The sequence below is a fragment of the Cryptomeria japonica genome, chromosome 10 (assembly GCF_030272615.1).
Source record: "Cryptomeria japonica chromosome 10, Sugi_1.0, whole genome shotgun sequence".
Classification (NCBI taxonomy): Eukaryota; Viridiplantae; Streptophyta; class Pinopsida; order Cupressales; family Cupressaceae; genus Cryptomeria; species Cryptomeria japonica.
The window spans coordinates 117,493,980-117,517,896 of NC_081414.1; the positions used below are offsets into that span (position 1 = coordinate 117,493,980).

The 23,917-nt window shown below is 37.3% G+C and overlaps 1 protein-coding gene across 1 annotated transcript in view; it reads left to right on the forward strand.

Annotated features, from left to right (window-relative positions):
• The window catches only part of LOC131072613 (signal peptidase complex subunit 3B), a 44,210-nt gene that overhangs the window by 14,159 nt on the left and 6,134 nt on the right, over positions 1 to 23,917 (forward strand). Inside the window, exons 3-4 of the mRNA XM_058008833.2 lie at positions 11,941 to 12,003; positions 15,113 to 15,166. Coding sequence (XP_057864816.2) covers positions 11,941 to 12,003; positions 15,113 to 15,166 — 117 coding nt within the window. The remainder of the gene's footprint in view (positions 1 to 11,940; positions 12,004 to 15,112; positions 15,167 to 23,917) is intronic.

The following is a 23,917-nucleotide window of genomic DNA, read 5'->3' on the forward strand; positions in this document are numbered from 1 at the left end:
GAACAATCCGACACCAACTCAGTGCGATCTTCTAAGGGATGCTTCGAATATATTCAAATCATCACTGTCAAACATTGATCACCATTCAAGCTAATGCATGACCAATAGACATGTAACGACTCGAGATTAAGCTCATTCAATGCTAGTTGACCACGCAGGGCGCCCTTACAATCAGTAAGAGGCTAGTGGTTTGGACTAGGCAGATTCCACGTGAGTGCATTCAACAATTTTTCTTCATTCAATCTAATTATCTACCATCTAAAATTGAAGATTCAACAAGAAACCATGCGTATTGCAAGAACACATTTCACCTTAATTTCAATGAAAATGGAGTTCATTTACAATTTAGGCAACAATTTCTTGCCTTTTCCTCCTATTCTATTCTAATTGCTATTCTATTTTATTGACTATTAGCTATTCTAACCTCTATTAACCCACTATTGACCTTCACAAATGAAGAGCCAGGGCTTTATATAGAGAGCTCTTTACATTTCAATGGCTTTGATTGATTTAGAATCAATGGCTAGGATTACAAGATAGAAACCCTAATTAGGGTTTGTTATAACAAACTTCCTTAGCCAATGAGAAAATTACATTCAAGGAATGAGGACCAATAGGAAGCAGGGGTAGGTCCATCGAAGTTTGTGCCGTCTCTGATGAGTCAGGTACATTGAATCTGGACATGCTGAGGTGGACCAATCCGACTGGAGGAAAAGTGACTGGGATGCCACCTTGTTTGACGTTTGTATCTTGGTTGATCCTCTTCTGTCCTTGATGCGAAGAATGACGTGCCTCCTTGACTTCTATGTGCTTGATGGGGCTTCCTCATTGTCAAGTGTTCTTTCTCTGGTAGCATGTCTCGCCTTGAAGTGTTGGTAAGGTCATTCTTCTTTGTCATCATGTGGTTCCTTTGTGTGGCCTAGTGAAGGTTTTGGAGATAGCTAGCAACTCCTTGAACACTTGTAATCTTCCAACGCTTCAAAACACCTTGAGTCCTCCTTTATGCATTTGGAATGTCCTTGATGATGATGGGCTTAGAATAGGTCGTCCTTGTCCTGGCTTGATTTTCTTCCACTTGCAAAACAAACCAAAAGGTGATTAAGTACACATAATGAATTCATTCTAACTTAGCATTACCTACCTTAAATCATCAACAAGAAGGTATTAGAATGAAATTCGCTCAAGATCCTCTCCAGGGACAGGCCTTATAATAAAATTCGCTCAGGACCCTTTGGAAGGGTTAGGAGCAAAATTTGCTATTTTGCTCAATTTAGACCTCATTTCATCATTTCATAATCTTAGGCCTAGCCTTCAAACCTCTTCTCATCATGATCTCAAAATTAGCCCTTTGCCTAGCTCAAACAAGGTGAAAAATAGGAGTTTCAAAGGATTTTGCTTTGGACCCTTTGGAAGGGTCAGGAGCAAAATTCATGATTAGGTCCAAATTGCATCATTTCTTTACCCCAAATTGCTCCCCAAGGCAAGTATGCACTAGTCTTCTCTCTTCTAAGGCCTAGGAATTCATATTTTAGCTTCTATCATGAGCAAATTAGGTGATTTTGGGAATTTCGCTCTGGACCCTCTGGAAGGGTCATGAGCGAAATTTGCATTCTAGGACAAAATCTTCACATTTCGTGACCACAACTTGATCAAATGCATGCCTAAGGATGCCTCTAATCTCAATCAACATTAGGTTTGATGCAAAATTGGGAGCAAAATAGAGGTTTTAAGGATTTCGCTTTGGACCCTTCGGAAGGGTTAGGAGCTTGAAAAAATTGTGCTCTGGACCCTTTGGAAGGGTTAGGAGCGAAATTTGCCATTTAGATTTAATTCCATCATTTCCTTTGCTCCAATCCACCTTGTAAGGCAAATATGCATCAACCATCCCTCAACTACGCCATAGGGATAAGTTTCTTGGTTTGAACAAGGAGGAAAATAGTGTTTTTAAGAAATTTTGCTTTGGACCCTTTGGAAGGGTCAAGAGTGAAATTCTTCCTCAGGCTCAATTCACACTTCTTTTCTCCTTTCTTTGCCTTGTATTTAACTTGTCAAACCTCCTTCTACCACCATCAAGTCAACTTGCCATCAATTTAGCTTAAAATAAGGTTCTTTTAGTGCATTAGGCGAAATTGGGGAGTCCTAGGAATTTTGCTTTGGACCCTTTGGAAGGGTCACGAGTGAAATTTACATTTCTAAGCTCAATTCACATCCAATTTGTCTTGGACTTGGCCATTCTCATTTATCCTATCATATTCAAGCCAACTTGTTCTCAAAGTGGTGTCCATTTCAAAGTGGACCCTTTGGAAGGGTCAGGAGCGAAATTTGCAAGATAGGTCTTGTCCTTGAGTAAGCTTTTTCGTAGCTTGCTTGTTTAGCTTCAAACCATCTTAGGAAAATACCTTGAGGGCAATTTGCTTTAAAATTGTGAGGAAAATCCATGTTTTTGAGAAATTCGCTTTGGACCCTTTGGAAGGGTTAGGAGCTTGAAATTTTTTCACTCTGGACCCTTTGAGAGGGTCAAGAGCGAAATTTGCAATTATGTTCAAATTCCTTACTTTTTATCACTTCACTTTGTTTCACACATCAATTCTCTCTTCACTACGCCATAAGGACAAGGTTTATGAGGCAAATTAAGACCAGGAAGGGACATATTAGGAAATTCGCTCTGGACCCTCTAGAAGGGTCAGGAGCGAAATTGAAATTCCCTCTGGACCCTTTGGAAGGGTCAGGAGCGAAATTTGACATGTTAGTCTCTCCGTCAGGATTCATATATGGAATATAACATTTAAGTATAAGAAAGAAGACTTATACTTTAAGTTATATTCCATATATATTGTCAGGATGTTTGAGAGTGGTTTCGGACCTCCAGGAGTTATAATGCAAAATCTAGTTTTTGGAGAATTTTTCAATTTTCTAGACTTAGTCAAATTTCAGGATTAGGATGACATTCCAGACTTAGCCAAATTTCAGGACATTTGAGGATCAGGATGACATTCCAGACTTCTCAAGGCGAATTTGCTCTGTCCTTGATGTAAGGGATGGGACCTAGGAGGACATTATGCATTCAACCAAGGTTTGATTTAGCAACTTGAAGTGCGATCAGATAGTACACAAAAAACACCCCAGGAATGATCTAAATAACCCCTAATCACTCAATTGACCTGACCTCTTGAGGAGATCCACCTGCCTCAAACAGAGCTTGCTATCCTAATGAGCCCCCTGGTGACCCTTCAAATGCAAAAGGTCAATAGACAAGAACCTAAAAGACCAAGAAAACTAACCCTAGATAGCAAAAGGTAGGGGTCCCCATTTGCAATGGGGCGATGTGTGAATACGTGACAACAAGAGGTACTACTGAAATGTTTTATGAAGGTTGGGGGGTTTTGAAGTCACATTGCCAAATCAACATTCATAAACCTCAACTTGAATGTAAAGAGATAAATAATCAACAATTCTTTCCCAAATGTAAATTCAAATCACATGCAATTTTTTGCTGCACATAACAACAGATTTGCAGAGCTAAACAACATAATAATTTCTGACCTTATACAGCCAGTGTAATTCTTTGTTTGGAGGTTGTAAATAGTGTCCCAATACCACGTTGTCACTAGTGTAGTTTTGACCAAAGAAGTTGACCAAGGCTCAGGGAGGTCCAGAAATCAGAAACCTGAATTTTAATATGTTCATTTGCCCTTGCTGGGAATTGGAGTTTGAAACTCCAAATCTTCACTTCACAATGGCGCATATGGCTGCCCTAGATGATTTCTCCTAAGCTGTAAACCCTGAACGCCTCTTTTGGATAACTTTCGAAGGTTCAGAAACCCTCAACCTGCATAGATATCCCACATGTGGCAACGGCTTTCTATAAAATCACTCCATTCAATCATTATTACCAATGCTAAACTTCTTGGAGGCTAGGTGACTAGGAAGGAAGGTAAATTGCCCACAAGAAGAATTCCACGTGCCAAAGTCAGTAACACAAATTCAATCGCCTAATCTCATAATCACTATCTCCCAAACAATGATTTCCAACCAGCTGTGGTGTCACAATAAGCTCCTGAAGATTCTTGGAATTAATTGGTAATTTTTCTTGCCTACTAGACTTCACAAATTACTGAGATCTTCAATCGATAAATACGTGTGAAACCTTTATGATTTCACTTGCAAATTAGCTATGGGAGAATATTGCACCACTGAAGCCAATCCAATCTTTTCATCCAATCAACCAAGGAAAAACTGAAGGGTTTTTTTTCTTCCTAGGGTACTGTTATCACAAAAGCTTGCACCCTTGCTAAGCTATCAACTTAGCAACCTTGTGAAACATGGAAACAACCCCAAAGTGTGGGACCTTGCGTGAGGGGGTTGAATCTCCGGAGAAGGCCGACTTCCTTCTCAATCTAGGTGCAAGTGTTGAACCAACTCAACACTTCAAAACTGACTTCTAAACCTATCCTAACAGCTTGCAAAGGAAAGGGAAGAGAGAATTGCTTAAAATGAAGGGAGGTGATGCACCAAGAAGAGATTGTTCCTTTCCCTATTGAAATGACACAAAGAATTAACTGAAACACCCAGGTAATGCACAAACTTCAGTTGTATGAATGATCCCAATACATGTGTGGAGGTTAGAATTTGCTAAGTGTCAAGAGGGGAGAAGGATTCCCACAAGTCACACTCAGAAAACAAGCTAACACAACATACATGTGAAAGAAAATCACAAACATACACTTATAATGGAGGTAAGAGCACATACACAACATGCATAAGTTGAAGGTAGGCAAAAATGGTGATTTCAATTAATTATAAGGCCAATGGCCAAACTTACAGTTGCAGAAATACAAAAATAATTACAAGTCTTCAAGAGAAGAGAAAAGCATAAGAAAGCTCAAGGCAGCAGGGAGAGAACCCTTTATAATGAGGCTTAACAACTTTATATAGAAAAATGGGTTACAATGGTGATCATGACCCCTGCATGTCAGTCTGGAAGTGCATGCACTTGACTTGTATATGCAAGCAACCTAGCCATACCACCAAAGGGCAATCCTGAGAAGATGGATTGACTGACCTTCCAAAGTCAGACATGATATAAGTCACCAAGCATGGCCCCATAGCTCCTTGATGGAAATCCTGCCAAAAACATTTAATGCACCCTTGTGTCTCCACAAAAGAAAGTACACAAGTCACCAAAACTGTCGGAGCATTAAAAGCCTTCAGTGTCGATCACGCCATCTGAAAGTGTTGCCAGTCGGAAGGAAGCCCAGAGACTTCGGGATCTCGGACTCTTGAAGTGAGGAAGACAAGGGAAGAACTTCGGAACCTCGGGGTTTCGGAGTTCCAGGATAGAGAGAAGAAGAGAAGGAAAATGCTTGCGGAACCTCGGGGTTCTGGAGGAACTAGAGAGAGAAGGCAAAAGGGGAAGGAACCTCGGAACCTCGGGGTTTCGAGGAGAAAAAGGAAGAAGGGGGAGGAGGGAACCTCAGGGTTTCGGGGTTCTGGGAAAGGCAAGGGAGGGAACTTCGGAACCTCGAGGTTTCGGAGATCTGGGGAATTGCGCAAAGGAACTTCGGAATCTCAGGGTTCCAGAGTTCCGAAAAGGGAAAGGGCTAAAGAGAGAAGGGGAACTTCGGTACCTCGGGTGTCCGGAGTTCCGGGCAAAGGAGATGCTTAAGAGAAGAGGCGAAGGAAAGGAAGGCTAGGGACTTCGGAACCTCAGGGTTCCGGAGTTCCGAAGAGGGAAGGAGAAAAGGGACAAGGAACTTCGGAAACCTTGGGCTTCTGGAGTTCCGGGGGAAAAGAGAAAAAAGGCTAAGGAGAGGAGGGGCTAAGCTAGGAAAGAACTTCGGAACCTCGGGTTCTGGAGAATTGGAGAAAAGATAAGGGAAGGAAGGGAACTACAGAACTTCAAGGTTCCGGAGAAGGAAAGAAAGCGGCTAAGGCAAAGAACTTTGGAACCTTGGGGTTTCGAAGTTCCGGGGAAGAAGAAAAGGCCAAGGGAGGAACTTCCTCTGGACAAGGCAACACTTCACACCTCATGATTCTTCTCTTTTTTGATCAACTGGGGCCGCGCTGGTCCATGAAACATATCTTTGATTGGTTCTCATTGATGGACCAAGGGTGTCATAAAATGACAACAGGTACTAAACGTAACCGAAAGCTCCCAAAGCTCTCCAAGCAAGTAAAAATGCCAAGAATGATCAATTGAGCTTCCACAAACACCTTATAAAGCCCTTCTAGAACTTTTTGGATTATCCATTATAAAATCACTTTTTGCTTATAAAGTGACTTATGAAATTTTATTTTATATTCCCTCTCATAAAGTGACCCACTTATACATATTCTATAAAATAAAGTCACTTTATTAAAATAACCAAGTTTCAACATTTAATTAATTAATATAAATAGTCTCGAGAGCTTAGGACTATTTAAAATTTAATTGATTGATTATTTTTATGACTTTTCAATTAATTAAAACTGGTCATCTTTTAATTTATTTATTTTTTCGTCAACTTGATTTTAATTATTTAATTAATTCTTTAAGGAGAAATAAAGGGGACATTACATTTGTAAGTAAAGCTGATTTTTTGAAGATTAGATTTTTAGTCAAATTAGTATAAAGATACGAGCGAGATAGAAAGATTAAAACATATTCATCCAAAAACTAAACAAATCATGATTTGTGCAGTTGTGAGTTGTATTAGTTGTAGAGGTTGCCTAATAAGTTTTTTGAAGGAATGGAAGACTGATTTGAAGGTGTAATTTTTGTGTACGCATCTGCATTTTGAAGATTTTGTTATTGTGTGATTTATGCATTGTTTTTTAATATTAGAACATAATCATAGCAATTTTAAAAATTTCAAAATTTCTTCAATGGCTGCCCCTAGACTATTGTGAGGGATGCTACCCTAAACCCTTGCAAGAAGTGCTGCCCCTTGACCTCCTTGGGGGCTTTGTTCCCAAATTACACCAACCACCAACCTCTCAACCCCAAATCAAGGTCCTTGGCCCTCCAAATCCATTCCCTTGTTCCAAAACTCTATGGAACTATGTTAGTTACACCCAAAAAAAACAACTCATGGGTTCCAATTCTCTCAACTGTTCAACTTCCTTCGACCCTTGAGCTTGTATACTTAAGCATAGGTGTAAATATACTATTTTATATCTAAAATAAGAGCATAATGACATATAGTTGGACTAGAAGTGAATTCAAGTGAGCTCATAGTTCCAATATACTATTTTTAGGCTTCAAAACTTGTTAGGTGTTTGGGGAATTTATAACATATCTTGTTAGACGTTCGGGGAATTTGGAACATATCTTTTACTTACTCCTATCTCTTTGCAATCTATGTGGTTGACATTACATAGAGATTTCTAGTGTTTCATGTTTATTAGGATCTGTTGATGAACTATTGAATGGAATCTTTGTCGTCGTTTATGGGTCAAGTTTGGTAGAGCAATTTCTTTCCCCATGGAAGATATTGTGAGTGCTGTTTGGTTCATGCGCACATCAACAACAATTGAAAATGTTGTTGCCTTATTAAATCGATAGTGAGTGGAGAAGACAACTAAGAAGCATGGGAAGGGAAGCAAGGTTCCTCAAGCTAGAAGTTGATGTTGCAAGTATATCTCAATCAATGGAAGCAATGGGAGGGATCATGGAGGCTCTCATTGAGAAGATTGCTCTTTATAAGATGCCAAAAGCAAGGGGAAAACCCACTCCAATGAAAAAGAAGAGTTTTTGCATGGTGAGATGAATCTACCAACAATACATCAATATAAGGTTGAAGTAAGAATTGAGATTTTGTGATTGAAGGATATGTAGAAACGCTGGAACATTGGTCGGTCCAATCGAAGGTAAGAGTTAAATATGCATGCTCTTATTCTGAAACACAATATATCCTATATGCTGGATTGAGACTAGCAAAACATAATTTAAGTTGATTTGAAAGTATCATGTATTCTATGGCTTTAGGAAAGCAAGCTCCTGTCAAGTCTTAAGGTGAATTTAGAAAGTTCTTAGGAAACAATTTAGTCAAACTGTCATAAAGGTGATAAGTTTATGGAGATTGAAGGAGCGTGTTAACATGCTCACTACCTTGAGGTAGTGTTAATTTTATGATCAGGTTACCAGAATGCAGATATAAGACAATTCAATCAAATTTGCACAGCATATACCCTGGGAAAACCCTTTAACATGAGGGAGAAAAACCCAACAACAAATGTCTCTTATTATATTAATCAAATAGCAAGATGTCTTTACAAAAAATCGCTTCACCCCATGAAGCTAGATATATGAAACACTGCTATTAACCCCAATTTTGTGGATGTTGTCTCTTTGGATATGTGTGGAGTTATGTTTGGCAGCCCCTACATGTATGACAAAAAAGTGGTGGAAGGGAAAAACATGTGCCACTTGATCAGACGTGGACAAAGCTTAATGTGGGGAGCGTGTTGAGCAAAAGAACTGGGATCATTCCTTTGAGGTAGAGAGAAAGAATGTTGATCACATTTCTCTAAGTTTAAGTTCTTTGACATTAACAAAATATTTGGATAGTTTGAGACATGAGGTTTTCTGAATCATGGTTAGAGTGGTGCAAGGTGAAATGACAACCATGTCATCCGTTGAGAGGAGCATCCTTCTCACTATAAGTTTTTATAGCTTTTGGGGATGTGTGATTTGTAAAATGATTGAAAAAGACCTCACAACAACATAAATCTCAAGAAAACACTTTTGTTGAAGGAGGAAGAGGTTTCAAAATAGAGTTAGACACTTGTATGCTGAAGAGAGTTTGGGATGGCATGGCACATCTCAAAGCAGGCTTTGGCAGATGACAAAACTGAGGAAAAGAAGTATTTTTGGCTTTTGTGCAAAACCATTGGCTTCATCTAGAGAAAAGTGATGATTTTGTAATTGTTAGGGTGATTTCATCTAGAGAAGTGGTGGTTTTGTATAGAGGAAAAGTGATGGCATTGTATTAGAGGAAAAGAGGTGGTTTCGACAATGGATTTGTAATCAGTGAGGCAGTTTCATGTATGTATTTATATATGTCTCTATATATATTGAAATTTAATATTCAGTAGCCAGTTAGAAGGCTGCTAAATTGATATTCTGGTCTTTTCACTTTTTTGAGGAAAAGAGACAGTTATATGAGCAATGATATTGTATAGAGGAAAATAGGTGGTTTCATCAATGATGGTCACTCTACACATCTGCTGATGTGAATTCCTACTAATAAAGTAGGCCTAGTCAATCTTGAAATTTGTTGTGCTAATTATGTTCATGATGTAGAATGCCCATGGGTTGAAAGTCTGTGCTTCTGACCTAGTTGTCATATGATTTAACCATCCGTTTATTCCTCTAATGTGTCAGTTTATAAGATTTAGCACAGCAAGGACTAGCTCATGAGGTTGTAGAGGTTTGGAAAAATGTGGCCACCTCTATTATTCTTGTTGAAATCAAATTATGGCCTAGGATGATGTGTTCTCAAATTGGCCTTAAGTTGTTACTTTTTGCTCTGTTATTTTTCATTGCTTTGCTAGACCTTTCAGACATTTTTTACTATAATTCCCAAGACTTATGTTAATTTCAAAGCACTAAACATAATTGGTAATGTTTTGATAAATAATAAATATTTGCATGTGTGTAGTTATTGACTGAAATGTGGTGAAATGATATGATGAATTGTGATGTTTTAGTGTTTTGTGGAAATACTAACATGCCATGCAGCAAAAGGGAGAAAAGATGAACTAATTGCCAATGTGAAAAGCTACAACAGTCTCTTCAGCTGAGGGATCTGCAGCAAACAACAAGACGAATGAGCACTTGTAGCTGAGAGAGAGTGTGGGTATACAACAATGTGAATAAAACAACTAGAGTTGATATGGCCATGCCTAAGGGAGATTGGGTAACAGTATTAGACCTCAGTTGCCAACAAATGGCTGCTGAAACAAGGACTCTTGGACTGCAATTAATATTAACATCTTTGAGTGTCGCATGATGTCACTACTTGTCCATGCATGCCTTTATGATTGGATAACTGTATTAAAGACTAGAAGACTTGTGTTAGGATCTCATTTCTAAAGCTCTAAATTGTGTTCTTCCGGAAGAATAATTCTTTCCCTGCTTAACAGGGATAGGTGAGTGATATGTCTGAGTTAATCAGGATTAGTTAGTGTTTATATACTGCAAAACAATGTAATGTGTATCTTATCCAGTATTCTGCATTTTTTTTCTCTTTTCAAGAAAACAATTGAACTTAGCAAGTTCTATATCTATTTCTGTGAAGTGAATGGGGAATTGATTGCTGATTGATGATTTTATGTGAATGAGTGCATTTACCCCAAGCAAGGGTCCATTTGAGGTACAGTGCCTCTTTGTGTCTTAATTGTTAATATTCCTCATTCAATCATTAGTTAAGGTTAGTATAATACTACAGATCAGTATTAAGTATAGAACCTTTGATTCAACTTATAATTCACCTGTAGCTAAATCTATAGGATAAATAGCAGAATTCTTTAGTTTTCTTAACTATTCTCCAGTATTAGTTATTTTCCAAGTCAATATTTTTTTAAACTTTATATAGCACCTTAGGAATCTCAGACACTCCTAAGCTGTAAATATAATCCGTCTCTGGTCGATATTTAATGCAACCTGTTACAACTGATGGTTGCTTAATAATGGATAACCTTATGCATTAAGCAGATGTGCATGATCTCACTGCTCCATATTATTAGTTGTATAGGGATGCGTACACTGGACATCCCCCCTTTTGTTCTTATCTACCAAATCAGATCTCTAGAGGTCAACATGATCTATTTCAGGATCTTACATTTTGAATAGGTCATTTTGAAGGTACATAGGGTTTGGGCTTCCTTGATAGAGATACTTCATCTCTGTGGACATGGGTGACATAGACTTACATGCTGACAACTACAAGGTTTGAGAAAACAATTGGTTGATACAGTTGCTAATAAATGAAATATTACATACAAAAATCATATGCATTTTTCATGCGCTGCCATATTGATTGAATGTCTCTTCCCGTTCCAGTGGTCATCATGAGTGCAGTTATTGTGCTTATCATTTAAATTTTGGCTGTATACAGAATGTAAGCATGATTTAAAATTAAAAGTAAATACCAGGAGAACATATGCTTGTTTATTTAGAAACAACTAAAATGCAATGAAATATCAATGTCGATTTTGAAATATCATTAGAAAAACTAGGTGAAAATAATGTTGTAGATGATATGAAAAAAGTAAAAAATTATTCTCATAAAAATGTTTGCAAGGAGAAGCTTTCCTTACATAATAATATACCAGAATGAGATCCAGACACTTCAACAGATGAGGCACACTTGGTGACAAAAACCAATTTTCTTTTTTTCAAGATGCTGGCATGTTATTTTAATGCAGACTTGATCTTTGTAGCAACCTGAAGATGAAAGGCATGTTTTTTGAGAATTTAAATAGAGCAAGGTGTGCTAAAAGAATATTGAAGGGCTAAGGTGAATCAGATCTTGGTGATCAAAATTTGACTGGAATGACTTTTCAATCATGATACAGTCATGGATTGAGGGTATAATGAAAGTTTCAATGAAGTTACTGCATTATGACAGTTCCAATGACAAAAGACTTCAGAAAGTGGCCCAAACGTAATGTATATGTGCCTTTAATTTGACTTTTAGCAGTGTTGAGGATATTAAGAAGTCATCTCAAGAATGTCATGATATAGACTGAGGATTATAATTGTTTTGGTGTGATAATTGAATTGAAAAATCCAAATAAAAAAGTGCATAGTTTTCTGCTTTTATCTTTAAGGCTGCTTTACAGCTGTTTAAATTCCCTTAAAAACATTATCTATTAGACAATTCAGTTATGATATAGGCTTTTTTCAAAATTGCACATGATTCTATGCTATCTAAGTATTCTCTTATTACTGTGCAGGTTAGTTTGACACTGAATATCTCAGCAGATTTACAGTCATTGTTTACATGGAACACAAAGCAGGTGAATTTCTCATGTATATTCAATCTTATATATTGCTGTCTTTTTGGTTTGGTGTGTATATATCTTGCTATTTGGTGTTTATATTGCTTTCATAATTTCTTTTTCCCACTCTCGTTTTCCCTGTTTCTGGTGGCACATTGAGTGAAAAGGTAAGGCAATCATGTAATGTATAGAGACGCATATAGTATAGCCTACATATATGCTAATATATGGGAATTTAGATCCAGTCTACTTTTAGGCACAAACTTGTGTTTCTGTTGTAATTAATTTTACAATGCACATTGCCAGAATTGCCATATCCTAAAATTTGTATTCAATAGATTGCTCATCCATATTTTTCTGGAAAGTAAAGGAATTGATGAATCTCTGGATACAGCTTTGGCTACTTATCCAAATTTATTTTCCACTTTTCCACTGATTGAGAATCAGCAAAGCTGTTCTTAACAACTGTTTTCTCAAGCACCTGAAGCTTATCAAGCAGAGACGTAGTGTGTTTGTGTGCATCCAATTACATGAAATTAACTTTGGGAATATGATGATAAAGATATTGTTGTGCATTGGTCTACCTTGTACCATTTGGAGAAGGGTTTGACAATCACATTTCTTTTCAAGGATATTCCATTCTAATTGCTGGTGCCACTAAATTTTGTTCTAAGTCATAGTGCATGGTTGTAGCTCACCATTTGCTTCAGACACAATGTGCAGATGATAAATAAGTTTGGTGCGTCATTGCACCTTTTTTATCACAAAGGTAAGGATCCTTGCAGGGATGGTGAGAAATGGCATGGAATCGAGCCTGACTCCTTAGTAGGACTTTTCCCATTAGTCATGCAGGTCTTCATCCTTTTTGTACATATGCATATATTAAGAAGTATGCATTTAGGTTCACATGTATTCATGGAATAATGTACAGGTATGCCTGTTAATAACACCTATGGGTAATGCAAGTCATCGCTGGGAGACTCTATATGATAAATGTACAAAGTGATATGCTTAACAACTTTAGGATAAATACTTAAGCGATAGATGTGACCATTTATTACCTGCAATGTATATGACAGGGTCAGCTATGGCTTAGTGGTATGCTTGCTAATAACTATAGTCTATCATATACTTTCTACATTCAACCAGAAATGATGTGAAATCAAATATTATCAAGAACAACTGCAATAATATCTCTAGTGTTTAGGGGATATTGAGAATTTAAGTATGGCAAAGGGTTCTCAGAACCATGCACAGTTGTTCAAGGAGAGAAATTCTATCATGGAATATGCCACTGCTTGACCATATGCATGCCTAAAGAATGTGTGTATCATAATCCTAGTTAAGTCTTTTCATAATGGTGACATCTTTGTATGAGAAGACACTTGTGTGCATGGGCAGACGAATTGGGGCTAAAACACTTGCTATTGATTGAAGTAAGCATGTCTTTGCATATTGTATTTTATGCAAAGTAAGAAATTTAATACCTCATTGATTTGTTATACAATAAATTACAACACAATTTTCTTTGGGGTTATGGGCATGCATGATACATCTATTCTATCCTCAATTCATCTACAACTTATCATGAAAAGGATGCCCTGTTTTAATTCCCAAATCAAATTATTGGTCTGATGATGAGACTCAATCCCCAATCTAGGTGAAAATGAGTGGGGGTTCCTCCATCCAAAGACTTTGGAAACTCTTGTGAAAGGATGGGTCACACAGGTGTTAAAGGTTTAAGGACCCTAAAAAATAAAACCCTTGTTGAGGGGTTAAATGATTGTAATCTTGACTTTGATTTTTGTGAACATTGTTTATATGAAAGACGAAACCACATTCAGTTTAAGTCTACTCATAAATTTTCTGGGGTGTTGGATATATCCATCATGATGTACTTTTTTTGTTAATGTCCGTTTCATTGTTGTAGCTTATAGTGATTCTAAATTATTCTAGGTAATGCCATAATGCCTTCATACCTTTGTTCCATCACGTTTCTGGGATGAGGATGACAAAACATGTTTCAAGGACAAGGACAAAAAAAGAGATTAGGGACAAAGACAACAAAACAGGTTTTAGGGAAGATAGGATTATATATATCGGTATCTATGCATGTATATAAATCATAATAGCAAAAACCTTTCTTGACAGTAACTTGGCAAACCAAAAGAAAAAGATTTTTTCTATTAATTGGGAAAAATGGGGAACCCAAAAAACACAGAAAAACTTAGGAAATTGCTGTTTATTAATATTTAGAAGCAATCTAATTGCGTAGGGGTAGAGAAAGTGTAGGGGAATGAAAGATTACACTATGAATTTTGGAATATGGTTTTCTTTTATTAATTTTCAGATCGCTGATTACATTGCACATTACATAGGACATTACTACATAGTTTGACTCAAAAATTCAAACTCGAAATTGTTACAATCTACTCTATGCAAAGTCAACTCAAGAGAAGCACAAAATAACAAATACAATACATTGGGAGGCTGCAGAGTCTGATGGTGAATCTCCCCAAGGGTCCAGCCCTCTCTCTTGATTTGATGAATCTTGTCATGAGTAAGCTCAGTGTCCCTCAAGATAGAAAGTTTGTCTTCATCTTTGGTGATGCATTTGGAATCTAATCAACTTGCCAAGGTCAATAAATTGATCTTCCTCAATGACACCTAATATTATATATTTATAATTGGGGGGATCATGTATATATTTGTATTACAAGCACCGGGTCACATAGACGGTCTACCATCTTGTATCCCATCGCTTTGATGCATGCCACCAATCTTCTTGTCCACAGCAATCGTCTCATCCACCATAACCATGTTCTCCTCTCTTTTCTCTTCATTTGTGTGGGCTTATCTCACTTCTCTCGCTTTCCCCTCGTTGAATTGAGAAATTTAAATTTCCATTTTTTTTTCAGTTTCATTAAAATTTTTAGCAACCAATGTTTGTTTTTTAAGTCATTTTATTACTATTTTTGGTTTGTAAAGTGTTATGCGTGATTTGAAAAGATTGGTATCTGTTAGATTGACCTCCTTGTTAAATAATTATATAATATTTGTTTTATATTAGTTTCAAAGAGAAATTTGACTACTTTTAGTTTTTACATTATGTTTTGCCTTATTGTAGGTCTTTGTTTTCGTGGCAGCTGAATATGGGACAGAAAAGAATTCATTGAATCAGGTATATTATAGAAAGTATGGTTGGATGAATATGCACTCAAAAAGTATATGCCAAAAAATTGTAACTAATAGGAAAGTGATGAATTGCTAATCTATATAGTTGTATGTCATAGACAGTAATCACAGGGTAAGAATACTTTTGAAGCTTAGTGGTTAATATTATATTAAAGTTGTTATTGTTTAGAATCAAAATCTATTGCATGTATTGGAACTACAACTTATGCCTACAACAGTCATTGAAATAATTTGCAGTCATGCTTGTAGCTGTGGTTCCTATGCATGTTAGATTCTTTCCCTGTTTATTTGTTTGAAGATTGCTGGAAGAGTTCCTATGTGTATGCATTTACAGTTAGCTTTATTATTGCAAAATTGAGAAGGGTTCATTGGGATATACATATTACATATTATACATATTACCTAACAGCAAATTGCATATACGTATTACACTATTTTTATACATATGAATAGTATGGAATAATATGTGATATACTGTTCATTGGGATAGATTACAGAAGAATACAATGGCTTTTATAAAGCCTTTTTCAGTTTTCAATTTCTTATGCAGCTACTTGAACCAAATAACTCCCTATGGGAAATTATTTCTGCACAACCAACCACTAAAAAGGTTATTTATTTACTAACATTTATTTATTTATCAGCTATCCTAACTATAGTTGAAAAACTCGGACTCGACAAATTACTTGGGAGGCCCAAATTTTTTAGAACTCAGTTCTCAGCAAAAACTGAGAAGCACACAAGCAATACTGAGTTGGGGTGTGAATCAGTATTACAGGAATTTTAAAAACTTAAAACATGAAACCATATAAAATATAAAGTAAGCAATCACCAACACAAGTATTTCTCGTGGAAAACCCTTTCGGGTAAAAAACCATGGCACAGAAGAATTTTATTCACTTAAAAAATAATGGCCTGCAACCCAAATTATACAGGTGAGCAACAACTCACTGGAAACCATCACTTTCAAGAGCACCAACTCAGTATATCAGAGGCACCAACCTCTGTAAGAGCACCAACTCTGAAATGATTAGGCACCAACCTCAATGAAAGCTTCAACTTATATAGCACTTCAAAGATTTGAACCACACCCAGCTCCTTTTATAATCAGATTGCTTCACAACCCAGAAAATACAACATCTTATCACAATTCACAAAGCAGCATATTGAGATTATTCAAAACATCTGCAATGGATGCACAGCTGCAGCACCCAAATTCAAGTCGTACTGCACAAAGATTAATTATCACACATATTTTTGAGAGTTCAAGCTGTTTACACAAAAATCTCTAAGAAAGATGTAACTCAGATATCTTTTCTTCGCCCTCCATTAAGTATCCTTAAGATTTTCTCAAAACAGAAAGATATCACTACCACCTTATTCACCATGATGGCACCTGAATCAGTATGCATGAAAACTCCCTTTTGACATTTAAAAAAAAAGTAACTGCTGAACAACACAGAAGCGTGTATACTGCCCCCTTAAAATAAACTTATCGCTGCCTCACGTCAAAAACTCATGCCACCAAAATTAAGAATGTGCCTGCAACTATTAAGAAGAACAAAAATCGCAGTCTGCTCTCTACCCAGGCTGCCGGTTTAAAGGAAAAAAAAAAATCATACACTTGACAAAAATATGATACACATACAAAGATTTATATGAATTCCAATAGAAATCGAACTGCTATAGAAGGCATGATCCCACTAAAACAAAAAGCTCGTCATGTTTTAGTTCGTTTTTCAGCACCAAAAAAACACGTAACCTCACCAAGAACAAAAAATTTAACCCTTTGATCTTTTTTTCTTTTTTCAACTCAAAAAAAAAATCGTCCAGATATATATTTTTGTTCGAACCATTCCACACACTGAAAAAACGTTTTCCATCCTTTTCTAAATAATAACAACTCTTCCCCAAAAAACGTATATCTCAAATCAATGATCAGCATCCGCAAAAACTTTCGACAAGCTCCGCCCTTTTTTAAAATGCCGACACATTAATTTAAATCACTGGAGAAAAACACACCATAATCATCAAGGAATATCACACCCCACAATCTCAAAGAATAATATTTCCATGAACTGCAGATGAAATGATTTGCCGATACAAAAAAAATAAAATTGACCTCCCTGGAAATGCATATATACATATATCACCCAGAATAAATAAAAACAATTCTTCTTTCCAGCGATACAGTAGACACAGTCAAGTGGTAATTCCCGGCAACACACCCAAAGGAATCTCTGTCAGAAAAAAACGTATTTCAATGAATATTGTAAAAACTGCCTTCAATACGCACAACACTAAAGCCGTAACGTCTTTCACACAATGTATTCAAAAGCACGACCTCTGCCAAAATCAATTACCCACAATATTGATTTTCAAAATTCTGGAGGAAAACAATTTAAAAAAATATATACTGCCAGAAAAGGAATCTAGAGCATAAGAGCGAACAAAGCCTGTAGCTGCCAGTCTTTAAATGCGCTGACATATGATTCCACCCTAAATCGAATTTAGAAGAAAAGTCAGCCTCTTTGACAATTCAAAGGATGACATGGCACATGAGCTGATGTAGTAGCTGACAAAATGACAGGAAAGCACCCAACTAGCTGAAACTGACAAGTAAGCTCACACACACAGAGCTCCAGCAAGCACACGGGTAGCTCAAGTAGGTAACCAAGCAGCTAGGCAGCTCAAGCAGGTCAAATTGAGATCTGATGAATAATTCAGCAGCAATAGAGCTCAGTATTACTTTGAGTAATCCTCCATCAATCTGAACCATTTGACATCAATAACAAAAAAACTTCAACAAAAACTAGGGGAAAAACTCTGCAATAACTTGACAAATTTATATAACATTTGAAAATACATAAAGTTTTAAAACTATTCTTCAAAAACACACATCATATACAAATCAAATTTTGTTTATGACTAAAGCTTAAAAAATTCTGCTGTGCCTGTGTGGGTGTTGCAGAAGTGGAAAGTTTTTGCAATACCTTCAATAGGGGCCTCATCCATAGTGATAGGATCAAGCTGTGTATGCGAGGAACCCATCCTTGATGGCTTGCCATCATTTGCTTCCCATTTGGTTGCCTCCCTCTCTAAATTAGTTAAACTCATCGTTGCCTAACAATGGATCCACATGAACATCCTCAAGCTTAACAATCCAATCTGAATATGGATCAATGTCATCAAGGTCAAGTGCTTCATGTGTACCTTGACCTTGTACTGCACATAGACAAAAGGTCATTCAAGTGCTTTTGATTCAACCTATTGCGCTTCTTTGTGTGAATGGTCTAAATAACAACCCATTTGTGCTCACAACTAGAAACACTAAAGGCCATGGATAAAATGTGGATGGCAAGCTTTTGAAGATTAGGAATTGTGACACCACAATCTTCTCACCCTAAATCTGCAAGGGTAGCATTTGTCATTTATAACATAGTAAGGATTTTAGTAAAGCAAATTAAAGTAAATCATAAATTAAAATTATTATTATTTTTTTTTTGTTTCTTTTTTATAATTTAGCTATAGAGTGGTTCTCTTACTAATGCAAGAATTTGAAGAAAATGCCTCCTTTGCTTTTTTATAACTTTGTATCTCATCAAGTATGAGGTCTCAAAGGTTCTCATCATCAACCAATCTCTCAATACATGTGTTGGGGCCAAGAATGACCTTTGCATCTGCTTTGAAAGAAGGGGAGACAAAAAAGTTGGTGTTCAAATAGTAGGTAGTAGCATGAATATGTTGGTGGAGTAGTTTGTTCCACCTCCAATCAGTAATGCATCATATGGGTTCATATTTGGTCTTTTTCAACATTCGCTAATCATAGTATCCTAAATAATGATCTTATCCCATGGCCTCATAGAGATACCTCATTCAAATATGAATTGCTTCTTTGGTCTTATCCATGGCCTCATACAAATACCTCATCGTGTTTTGATCCCCATTCACTAATCATAGAATCCTAAATAATGGTTTTGACACCTAAATATCATAATTTTACAAAATTAGCAAATTGTAAAATTAGAAATAGAAAAAAATAGAAAAAAGAGTTTGAAATCATACATTGATGATGTCCATGATTTTGGCAAATCTATCATAAAAAATGGTTTTCACAATCCTCTCTACTTCAGCCTCCCTACAATAAGGAATATCTAATGACCTTTCACTCACAAACATGTTGACTTGGTGGTCAACACCTCCTTGGAGATTCGTGACATGGCTTGACCGCCTCTTGTGGGTCGGGTTAAATTTGGCGTTTGTATCGGGCATTGATAGTTTGAGCTTTTGGCGCAATGGCAAACGATTTCAACGATTGGTATCAGAGCCTTGGGTCATGGGTTCGAGTCTCCCTTCAGTGGGTGCTAAAGGCTCAATCGGTGCTGAGGGGGAGATTGTTGACTTGGTGGTCAGCATCTCCTTGGAGACTCATGACATGGCTAACCACCTCCTGTGGGTCAGGTTAAATCGGGCGTTTGTATCCGGCATTGATAGTTTGAGCTTTGGCACAACGCTAAACGATTCCAACAAAACATGCTTTTAAGGTTGGGCATTGTAGCTAATATACTTTGCAAGGTGAGGAAATTAGTGGCAAAGCATGTGACTCTTGATTTCATGAGATCCTTGCCATTAGTGTGTTCTCTCATAAGATTTAGGACACCTCTGATTGTAGATGTAATTTGTGATATTCCTTCAATCTTCACGTTTTTCACCCAACTTAGTTTCCATATGTCCTCAAAGAGTAGGTCAAGACAATGGGCATCATAATGGCTCCAAAACAATGTCGGGTGCCTTGCCTTTAGAAGTCTAGTGGCCTCCACATATGTAATTGTATTGTCAGTCACTATTTGAATGACATGCACCAGCTTACTGGAGACACCAATCTCCACAATTGAGCACCAACTCAACAAGAGACACTAATTTCTTTGACAAGAGGCAACTTCTTCTGCAGAAAAAGTTCACCTTCAAAAAGTTGCTGTATCAACAAATGATGAACGTGGCTATGCTCCACTTAGTTTTGTTTAGTCCAATTTAATTCTGCTTTGTCATTTTTCTGCTTTGTCCTCCTTTGCTACAAATGATGGAACATAGACTGGTCTAAAGCTTTTTGTTTTAAACATCAATCCATATGTTTGAAATCCATAAAAAGGTCAGCCACAAGTGATTAAAATCTTTACTATAACGTGTGGTATGTTGGCCAAAAGATTTTACCATTAAACCCTCGAGTTGGCCTAGTCTGTGTTCCAAATGCCAAAACATGTTTGTTAGATTGTTACAATTTTTAAATATCGGCTGTTCATCAAGATACTTGTGGGTGAAATTACCAAAGATCTGTGCATTGGCCATATTTGAATAATGTGACTTGGAGGATTTGCTACTTGGAAAATTAATTGGCCAATTAGAAGCGGTCAAACATACATCTTATTGGCCATGGCCCACAAAGCAAGTGACATCCAAAAATCGAAGTTAGTTTGACCTAGACGTCTAGGTTTGATTGAAATGGCCACATGTCAATTAAGCGCAACATCATGACCAAGACTGGGGCCCTCAAGTGATCTCCTACTCTCTGGCGCTAAGTTGCCACGTGGCATCATCTCACATCATCATAGACCATCTATTTTCCCCTGCTCACATGCAAAGCTGACATGTTGCATCATATTGTATCACTGTAGTTCATCTCCTTGCGGTCCTGTGCAAGATTGACACTTGGTAATAAACCGTAGTGTCCTGCTTCTGACAAAATCTAACCTTTGTACCTCTATGCTATTCCACAACCAATCAGATTATGCCAAGTTGGATAGAATATTTATTTTGAGCTCCAAAAGACCATGGGCCTGCATTGACTATAGAACAAGTGGCACAATTGTGCAGCCTCACAACATTAACAAAGTCCTGACAACGATAGAGTGTGCTAACGCGCTATTATAACGCTTGTCACATAGGTGCAATAGCGTGACATTGAGGTGGGCCATCAAAACACAGCATGCACTAAGCTTTTTGAGTGCGCTACAAATGACAATGTGACATCTGGCATTGACAAGGATGACACCACCAAGACAAATGATAAGGCTAGGAGGGCAGGGCCGGTAAGCACACAAACTTAAAGCGCTTAAGGTATCGCTTACACTATTGAGCATGGGCTAGAGCCAAGCAATTGTAGATAATAACAAAAGTAACAATGGGCTCCAACAGGTTTAGAGTTTTGGACATGAGGGCAAAATGAAAACTGTAGTAAGCTAACTTAAATCCTAAACACCATATAACAAAGCTTCTAGAGGCCAATATAGTGATGTCAACACAAGTTGTCCATTCATTTTGGTCAATGACATCAATGATAACATTTCCAATTATCAAAGAGAATCATTTGTAACATTTGGAAACAACACCAACTTTTGACAACAATGACAACATTCTTTGACACTAAAGACAACATTAGTAACAGCCTTGAACCCCTTACCTATTACGGTCAATGCATTGACCAACAACTCCAATAAGGACTTGAAGCAAACATTAAATGAAATATTGTAGTACCAAAATCGTGCACATGCCAACTTTGCCTCATGTTGCGATTCGCTATTCCATATAGTACCTTCCAATGAAGGTTGCGCATTGAGAGTGTTATAAGGAACAAAAATGCTAGAATTATGGCTGCCCAAACTTCTTAATCCTTGTATCTGCGGCCCAATGGAATAAGATCCCTCCATATCTCTTTGTGACCTTGTAAAAAGGAAATTCCTCAAATCTGCTCAAAATATGTGATCGTGTTTGCTATAAACTCCAATTCACCCAAGGATTCTCAAATGTTGTGTGAAGAAGATTTCTGGGAATGGGGTGTTGATAATAAACGATTGTAGTGTTTTTTTATCATAAATTCTGCATATAGATCATGATTCAGTGTATACTTCATGTTCAGCAAGTTTTGGCATTGAATTCATCAAGTACTTATGGGTACTTTGCACGAGTTTGATGGCAAAACTTGTCAAAATTTATTTACAAGTTTTCCATCTATGGCTGTAGATACTAGATGAGCAATTGGGATGTGGAGGAGTATTGCAATGGTTGGCGATCCCTTAACTTTGAATGGTAATGGTGACATAAATGTGCAACAGGTAATGGAGTAATTGGTTTTGGCATGCTCCTAAAATTCGGCTCGCTACTTGGACATGACAGTTGAGAACTGTCAAACAACGTCCATGAACCTGTCATGTGTTAATGATTGGTAATCATGAGTGAAGATTTTGCAGGTAGATGTTCAATAGATGGATCAGCCAAACAAAATACACAATGGACAATTGTTTTGGAGGATTTCATGTATGCAAGGTTGAGTGGAGGGCATCTTGAAGTAAGAGACTATGAGTGGTTCAGAAAGGTTCCATGAGAAGGAGCTTGCTTGGAATTATCTTCTTTTATGTTTTTCTGTGCATTTGAAGATATGGGATGGATCTGCATTGTTAGATCTGGAAAATCAATAGTCAGTAGGTGTTTTGACTGATCTTTATGGTTTTAAACTCTTTGTTTTGTCTTGAGGATCTACTCCTAAGAAAACCATGGCAAATCTGTTTGATGTCAGAAAGGGAATTGTAAACTTGTTTGAACTGAAGATGTACAAGGGTTTTGCAGGAGGCAAAATTCACCAAGGCAGAGTCAACCTTATTTGAAGATGGTGAATTTGTGAAATATACCAGATTATGACAATGCAAATCTCAACTGCAATTCAAATTAAAGTAGTTGTCTTTGAACAGCAAAACTATCAAATACATCTAAGAATAGCTGATGCAATGTCATGTGTTCTTAATAAATAGATATGATCTAAATACATACAGGTTAACCCTCTGATCATCCAGCATCCCTTCTGAATTGGTATTCCTGCTCATGCAATTCAGTCTCAGGACATACAGGCTACCTCTGTTTGATTGATCAGAAATATGTAATCCTGAGTTCTCACGCACAAGGTATCCAGCTGATGTTTTGTCTGGTGGTGTGCTTGCGTTTAGAGGTGCAAGCAATAACCTTTATTGCAAACTTTTAGCTGCTTACTACACTCCTTCAATTCATCCGGCCTCCAAGACTCCTGATACCTTCTTGTAGCTTTCTCAGGGCCTCGGACCTGTAGATAGCATGGATTAGGAAGGTTGAAAGATGTGAGAAATGAGAGGTGGGGGTGTGGTCCCCCCTATCGGGTCTGCTGAGATTTCCGCACCAGCGAACAAAGCATTTGTTTAATGCCAGTGTTCCATGGGGACACGTCCCCTGCCCTTTTCTCTTCATTTCTGGGTCAGGGACATCCCCCGATAGTGGGGATGGGTCGGGGATGTTCCCTTTCTGAACTGCCACTGCCTTCGAGATGCCATTGAGACAGTGGGGCCAGTGGGATGTCCTGAGGACTCCCCTAGCCGTCCCAGTGACACTTCTTTCATAGCCCACAGTTAGAAATTTGGTTTCTAGGCAAAAACTGGTAAAATTTCTGTGAAGATGGCATCCTTGGTGTCTTCTAGCCAGTCTCATTCTCTTCATCAGAATATGTACATTAAATATAACATTTAAGTATAGAAAAGGACTTATAATTTTAGTTATATTTCATGTATATATTGGCAAGATGTTTGAGAGTGGTTTCAGATCTCTAGGAGTTATAATGCAGATTCTAGGTTTTAGAATATTTATAAATTTTCAGACTTAGTCAGATTTCAATAATCAGCAAGCTCCTATAAGCATTCTCTCGCTCTCTTTATCTCCCCCG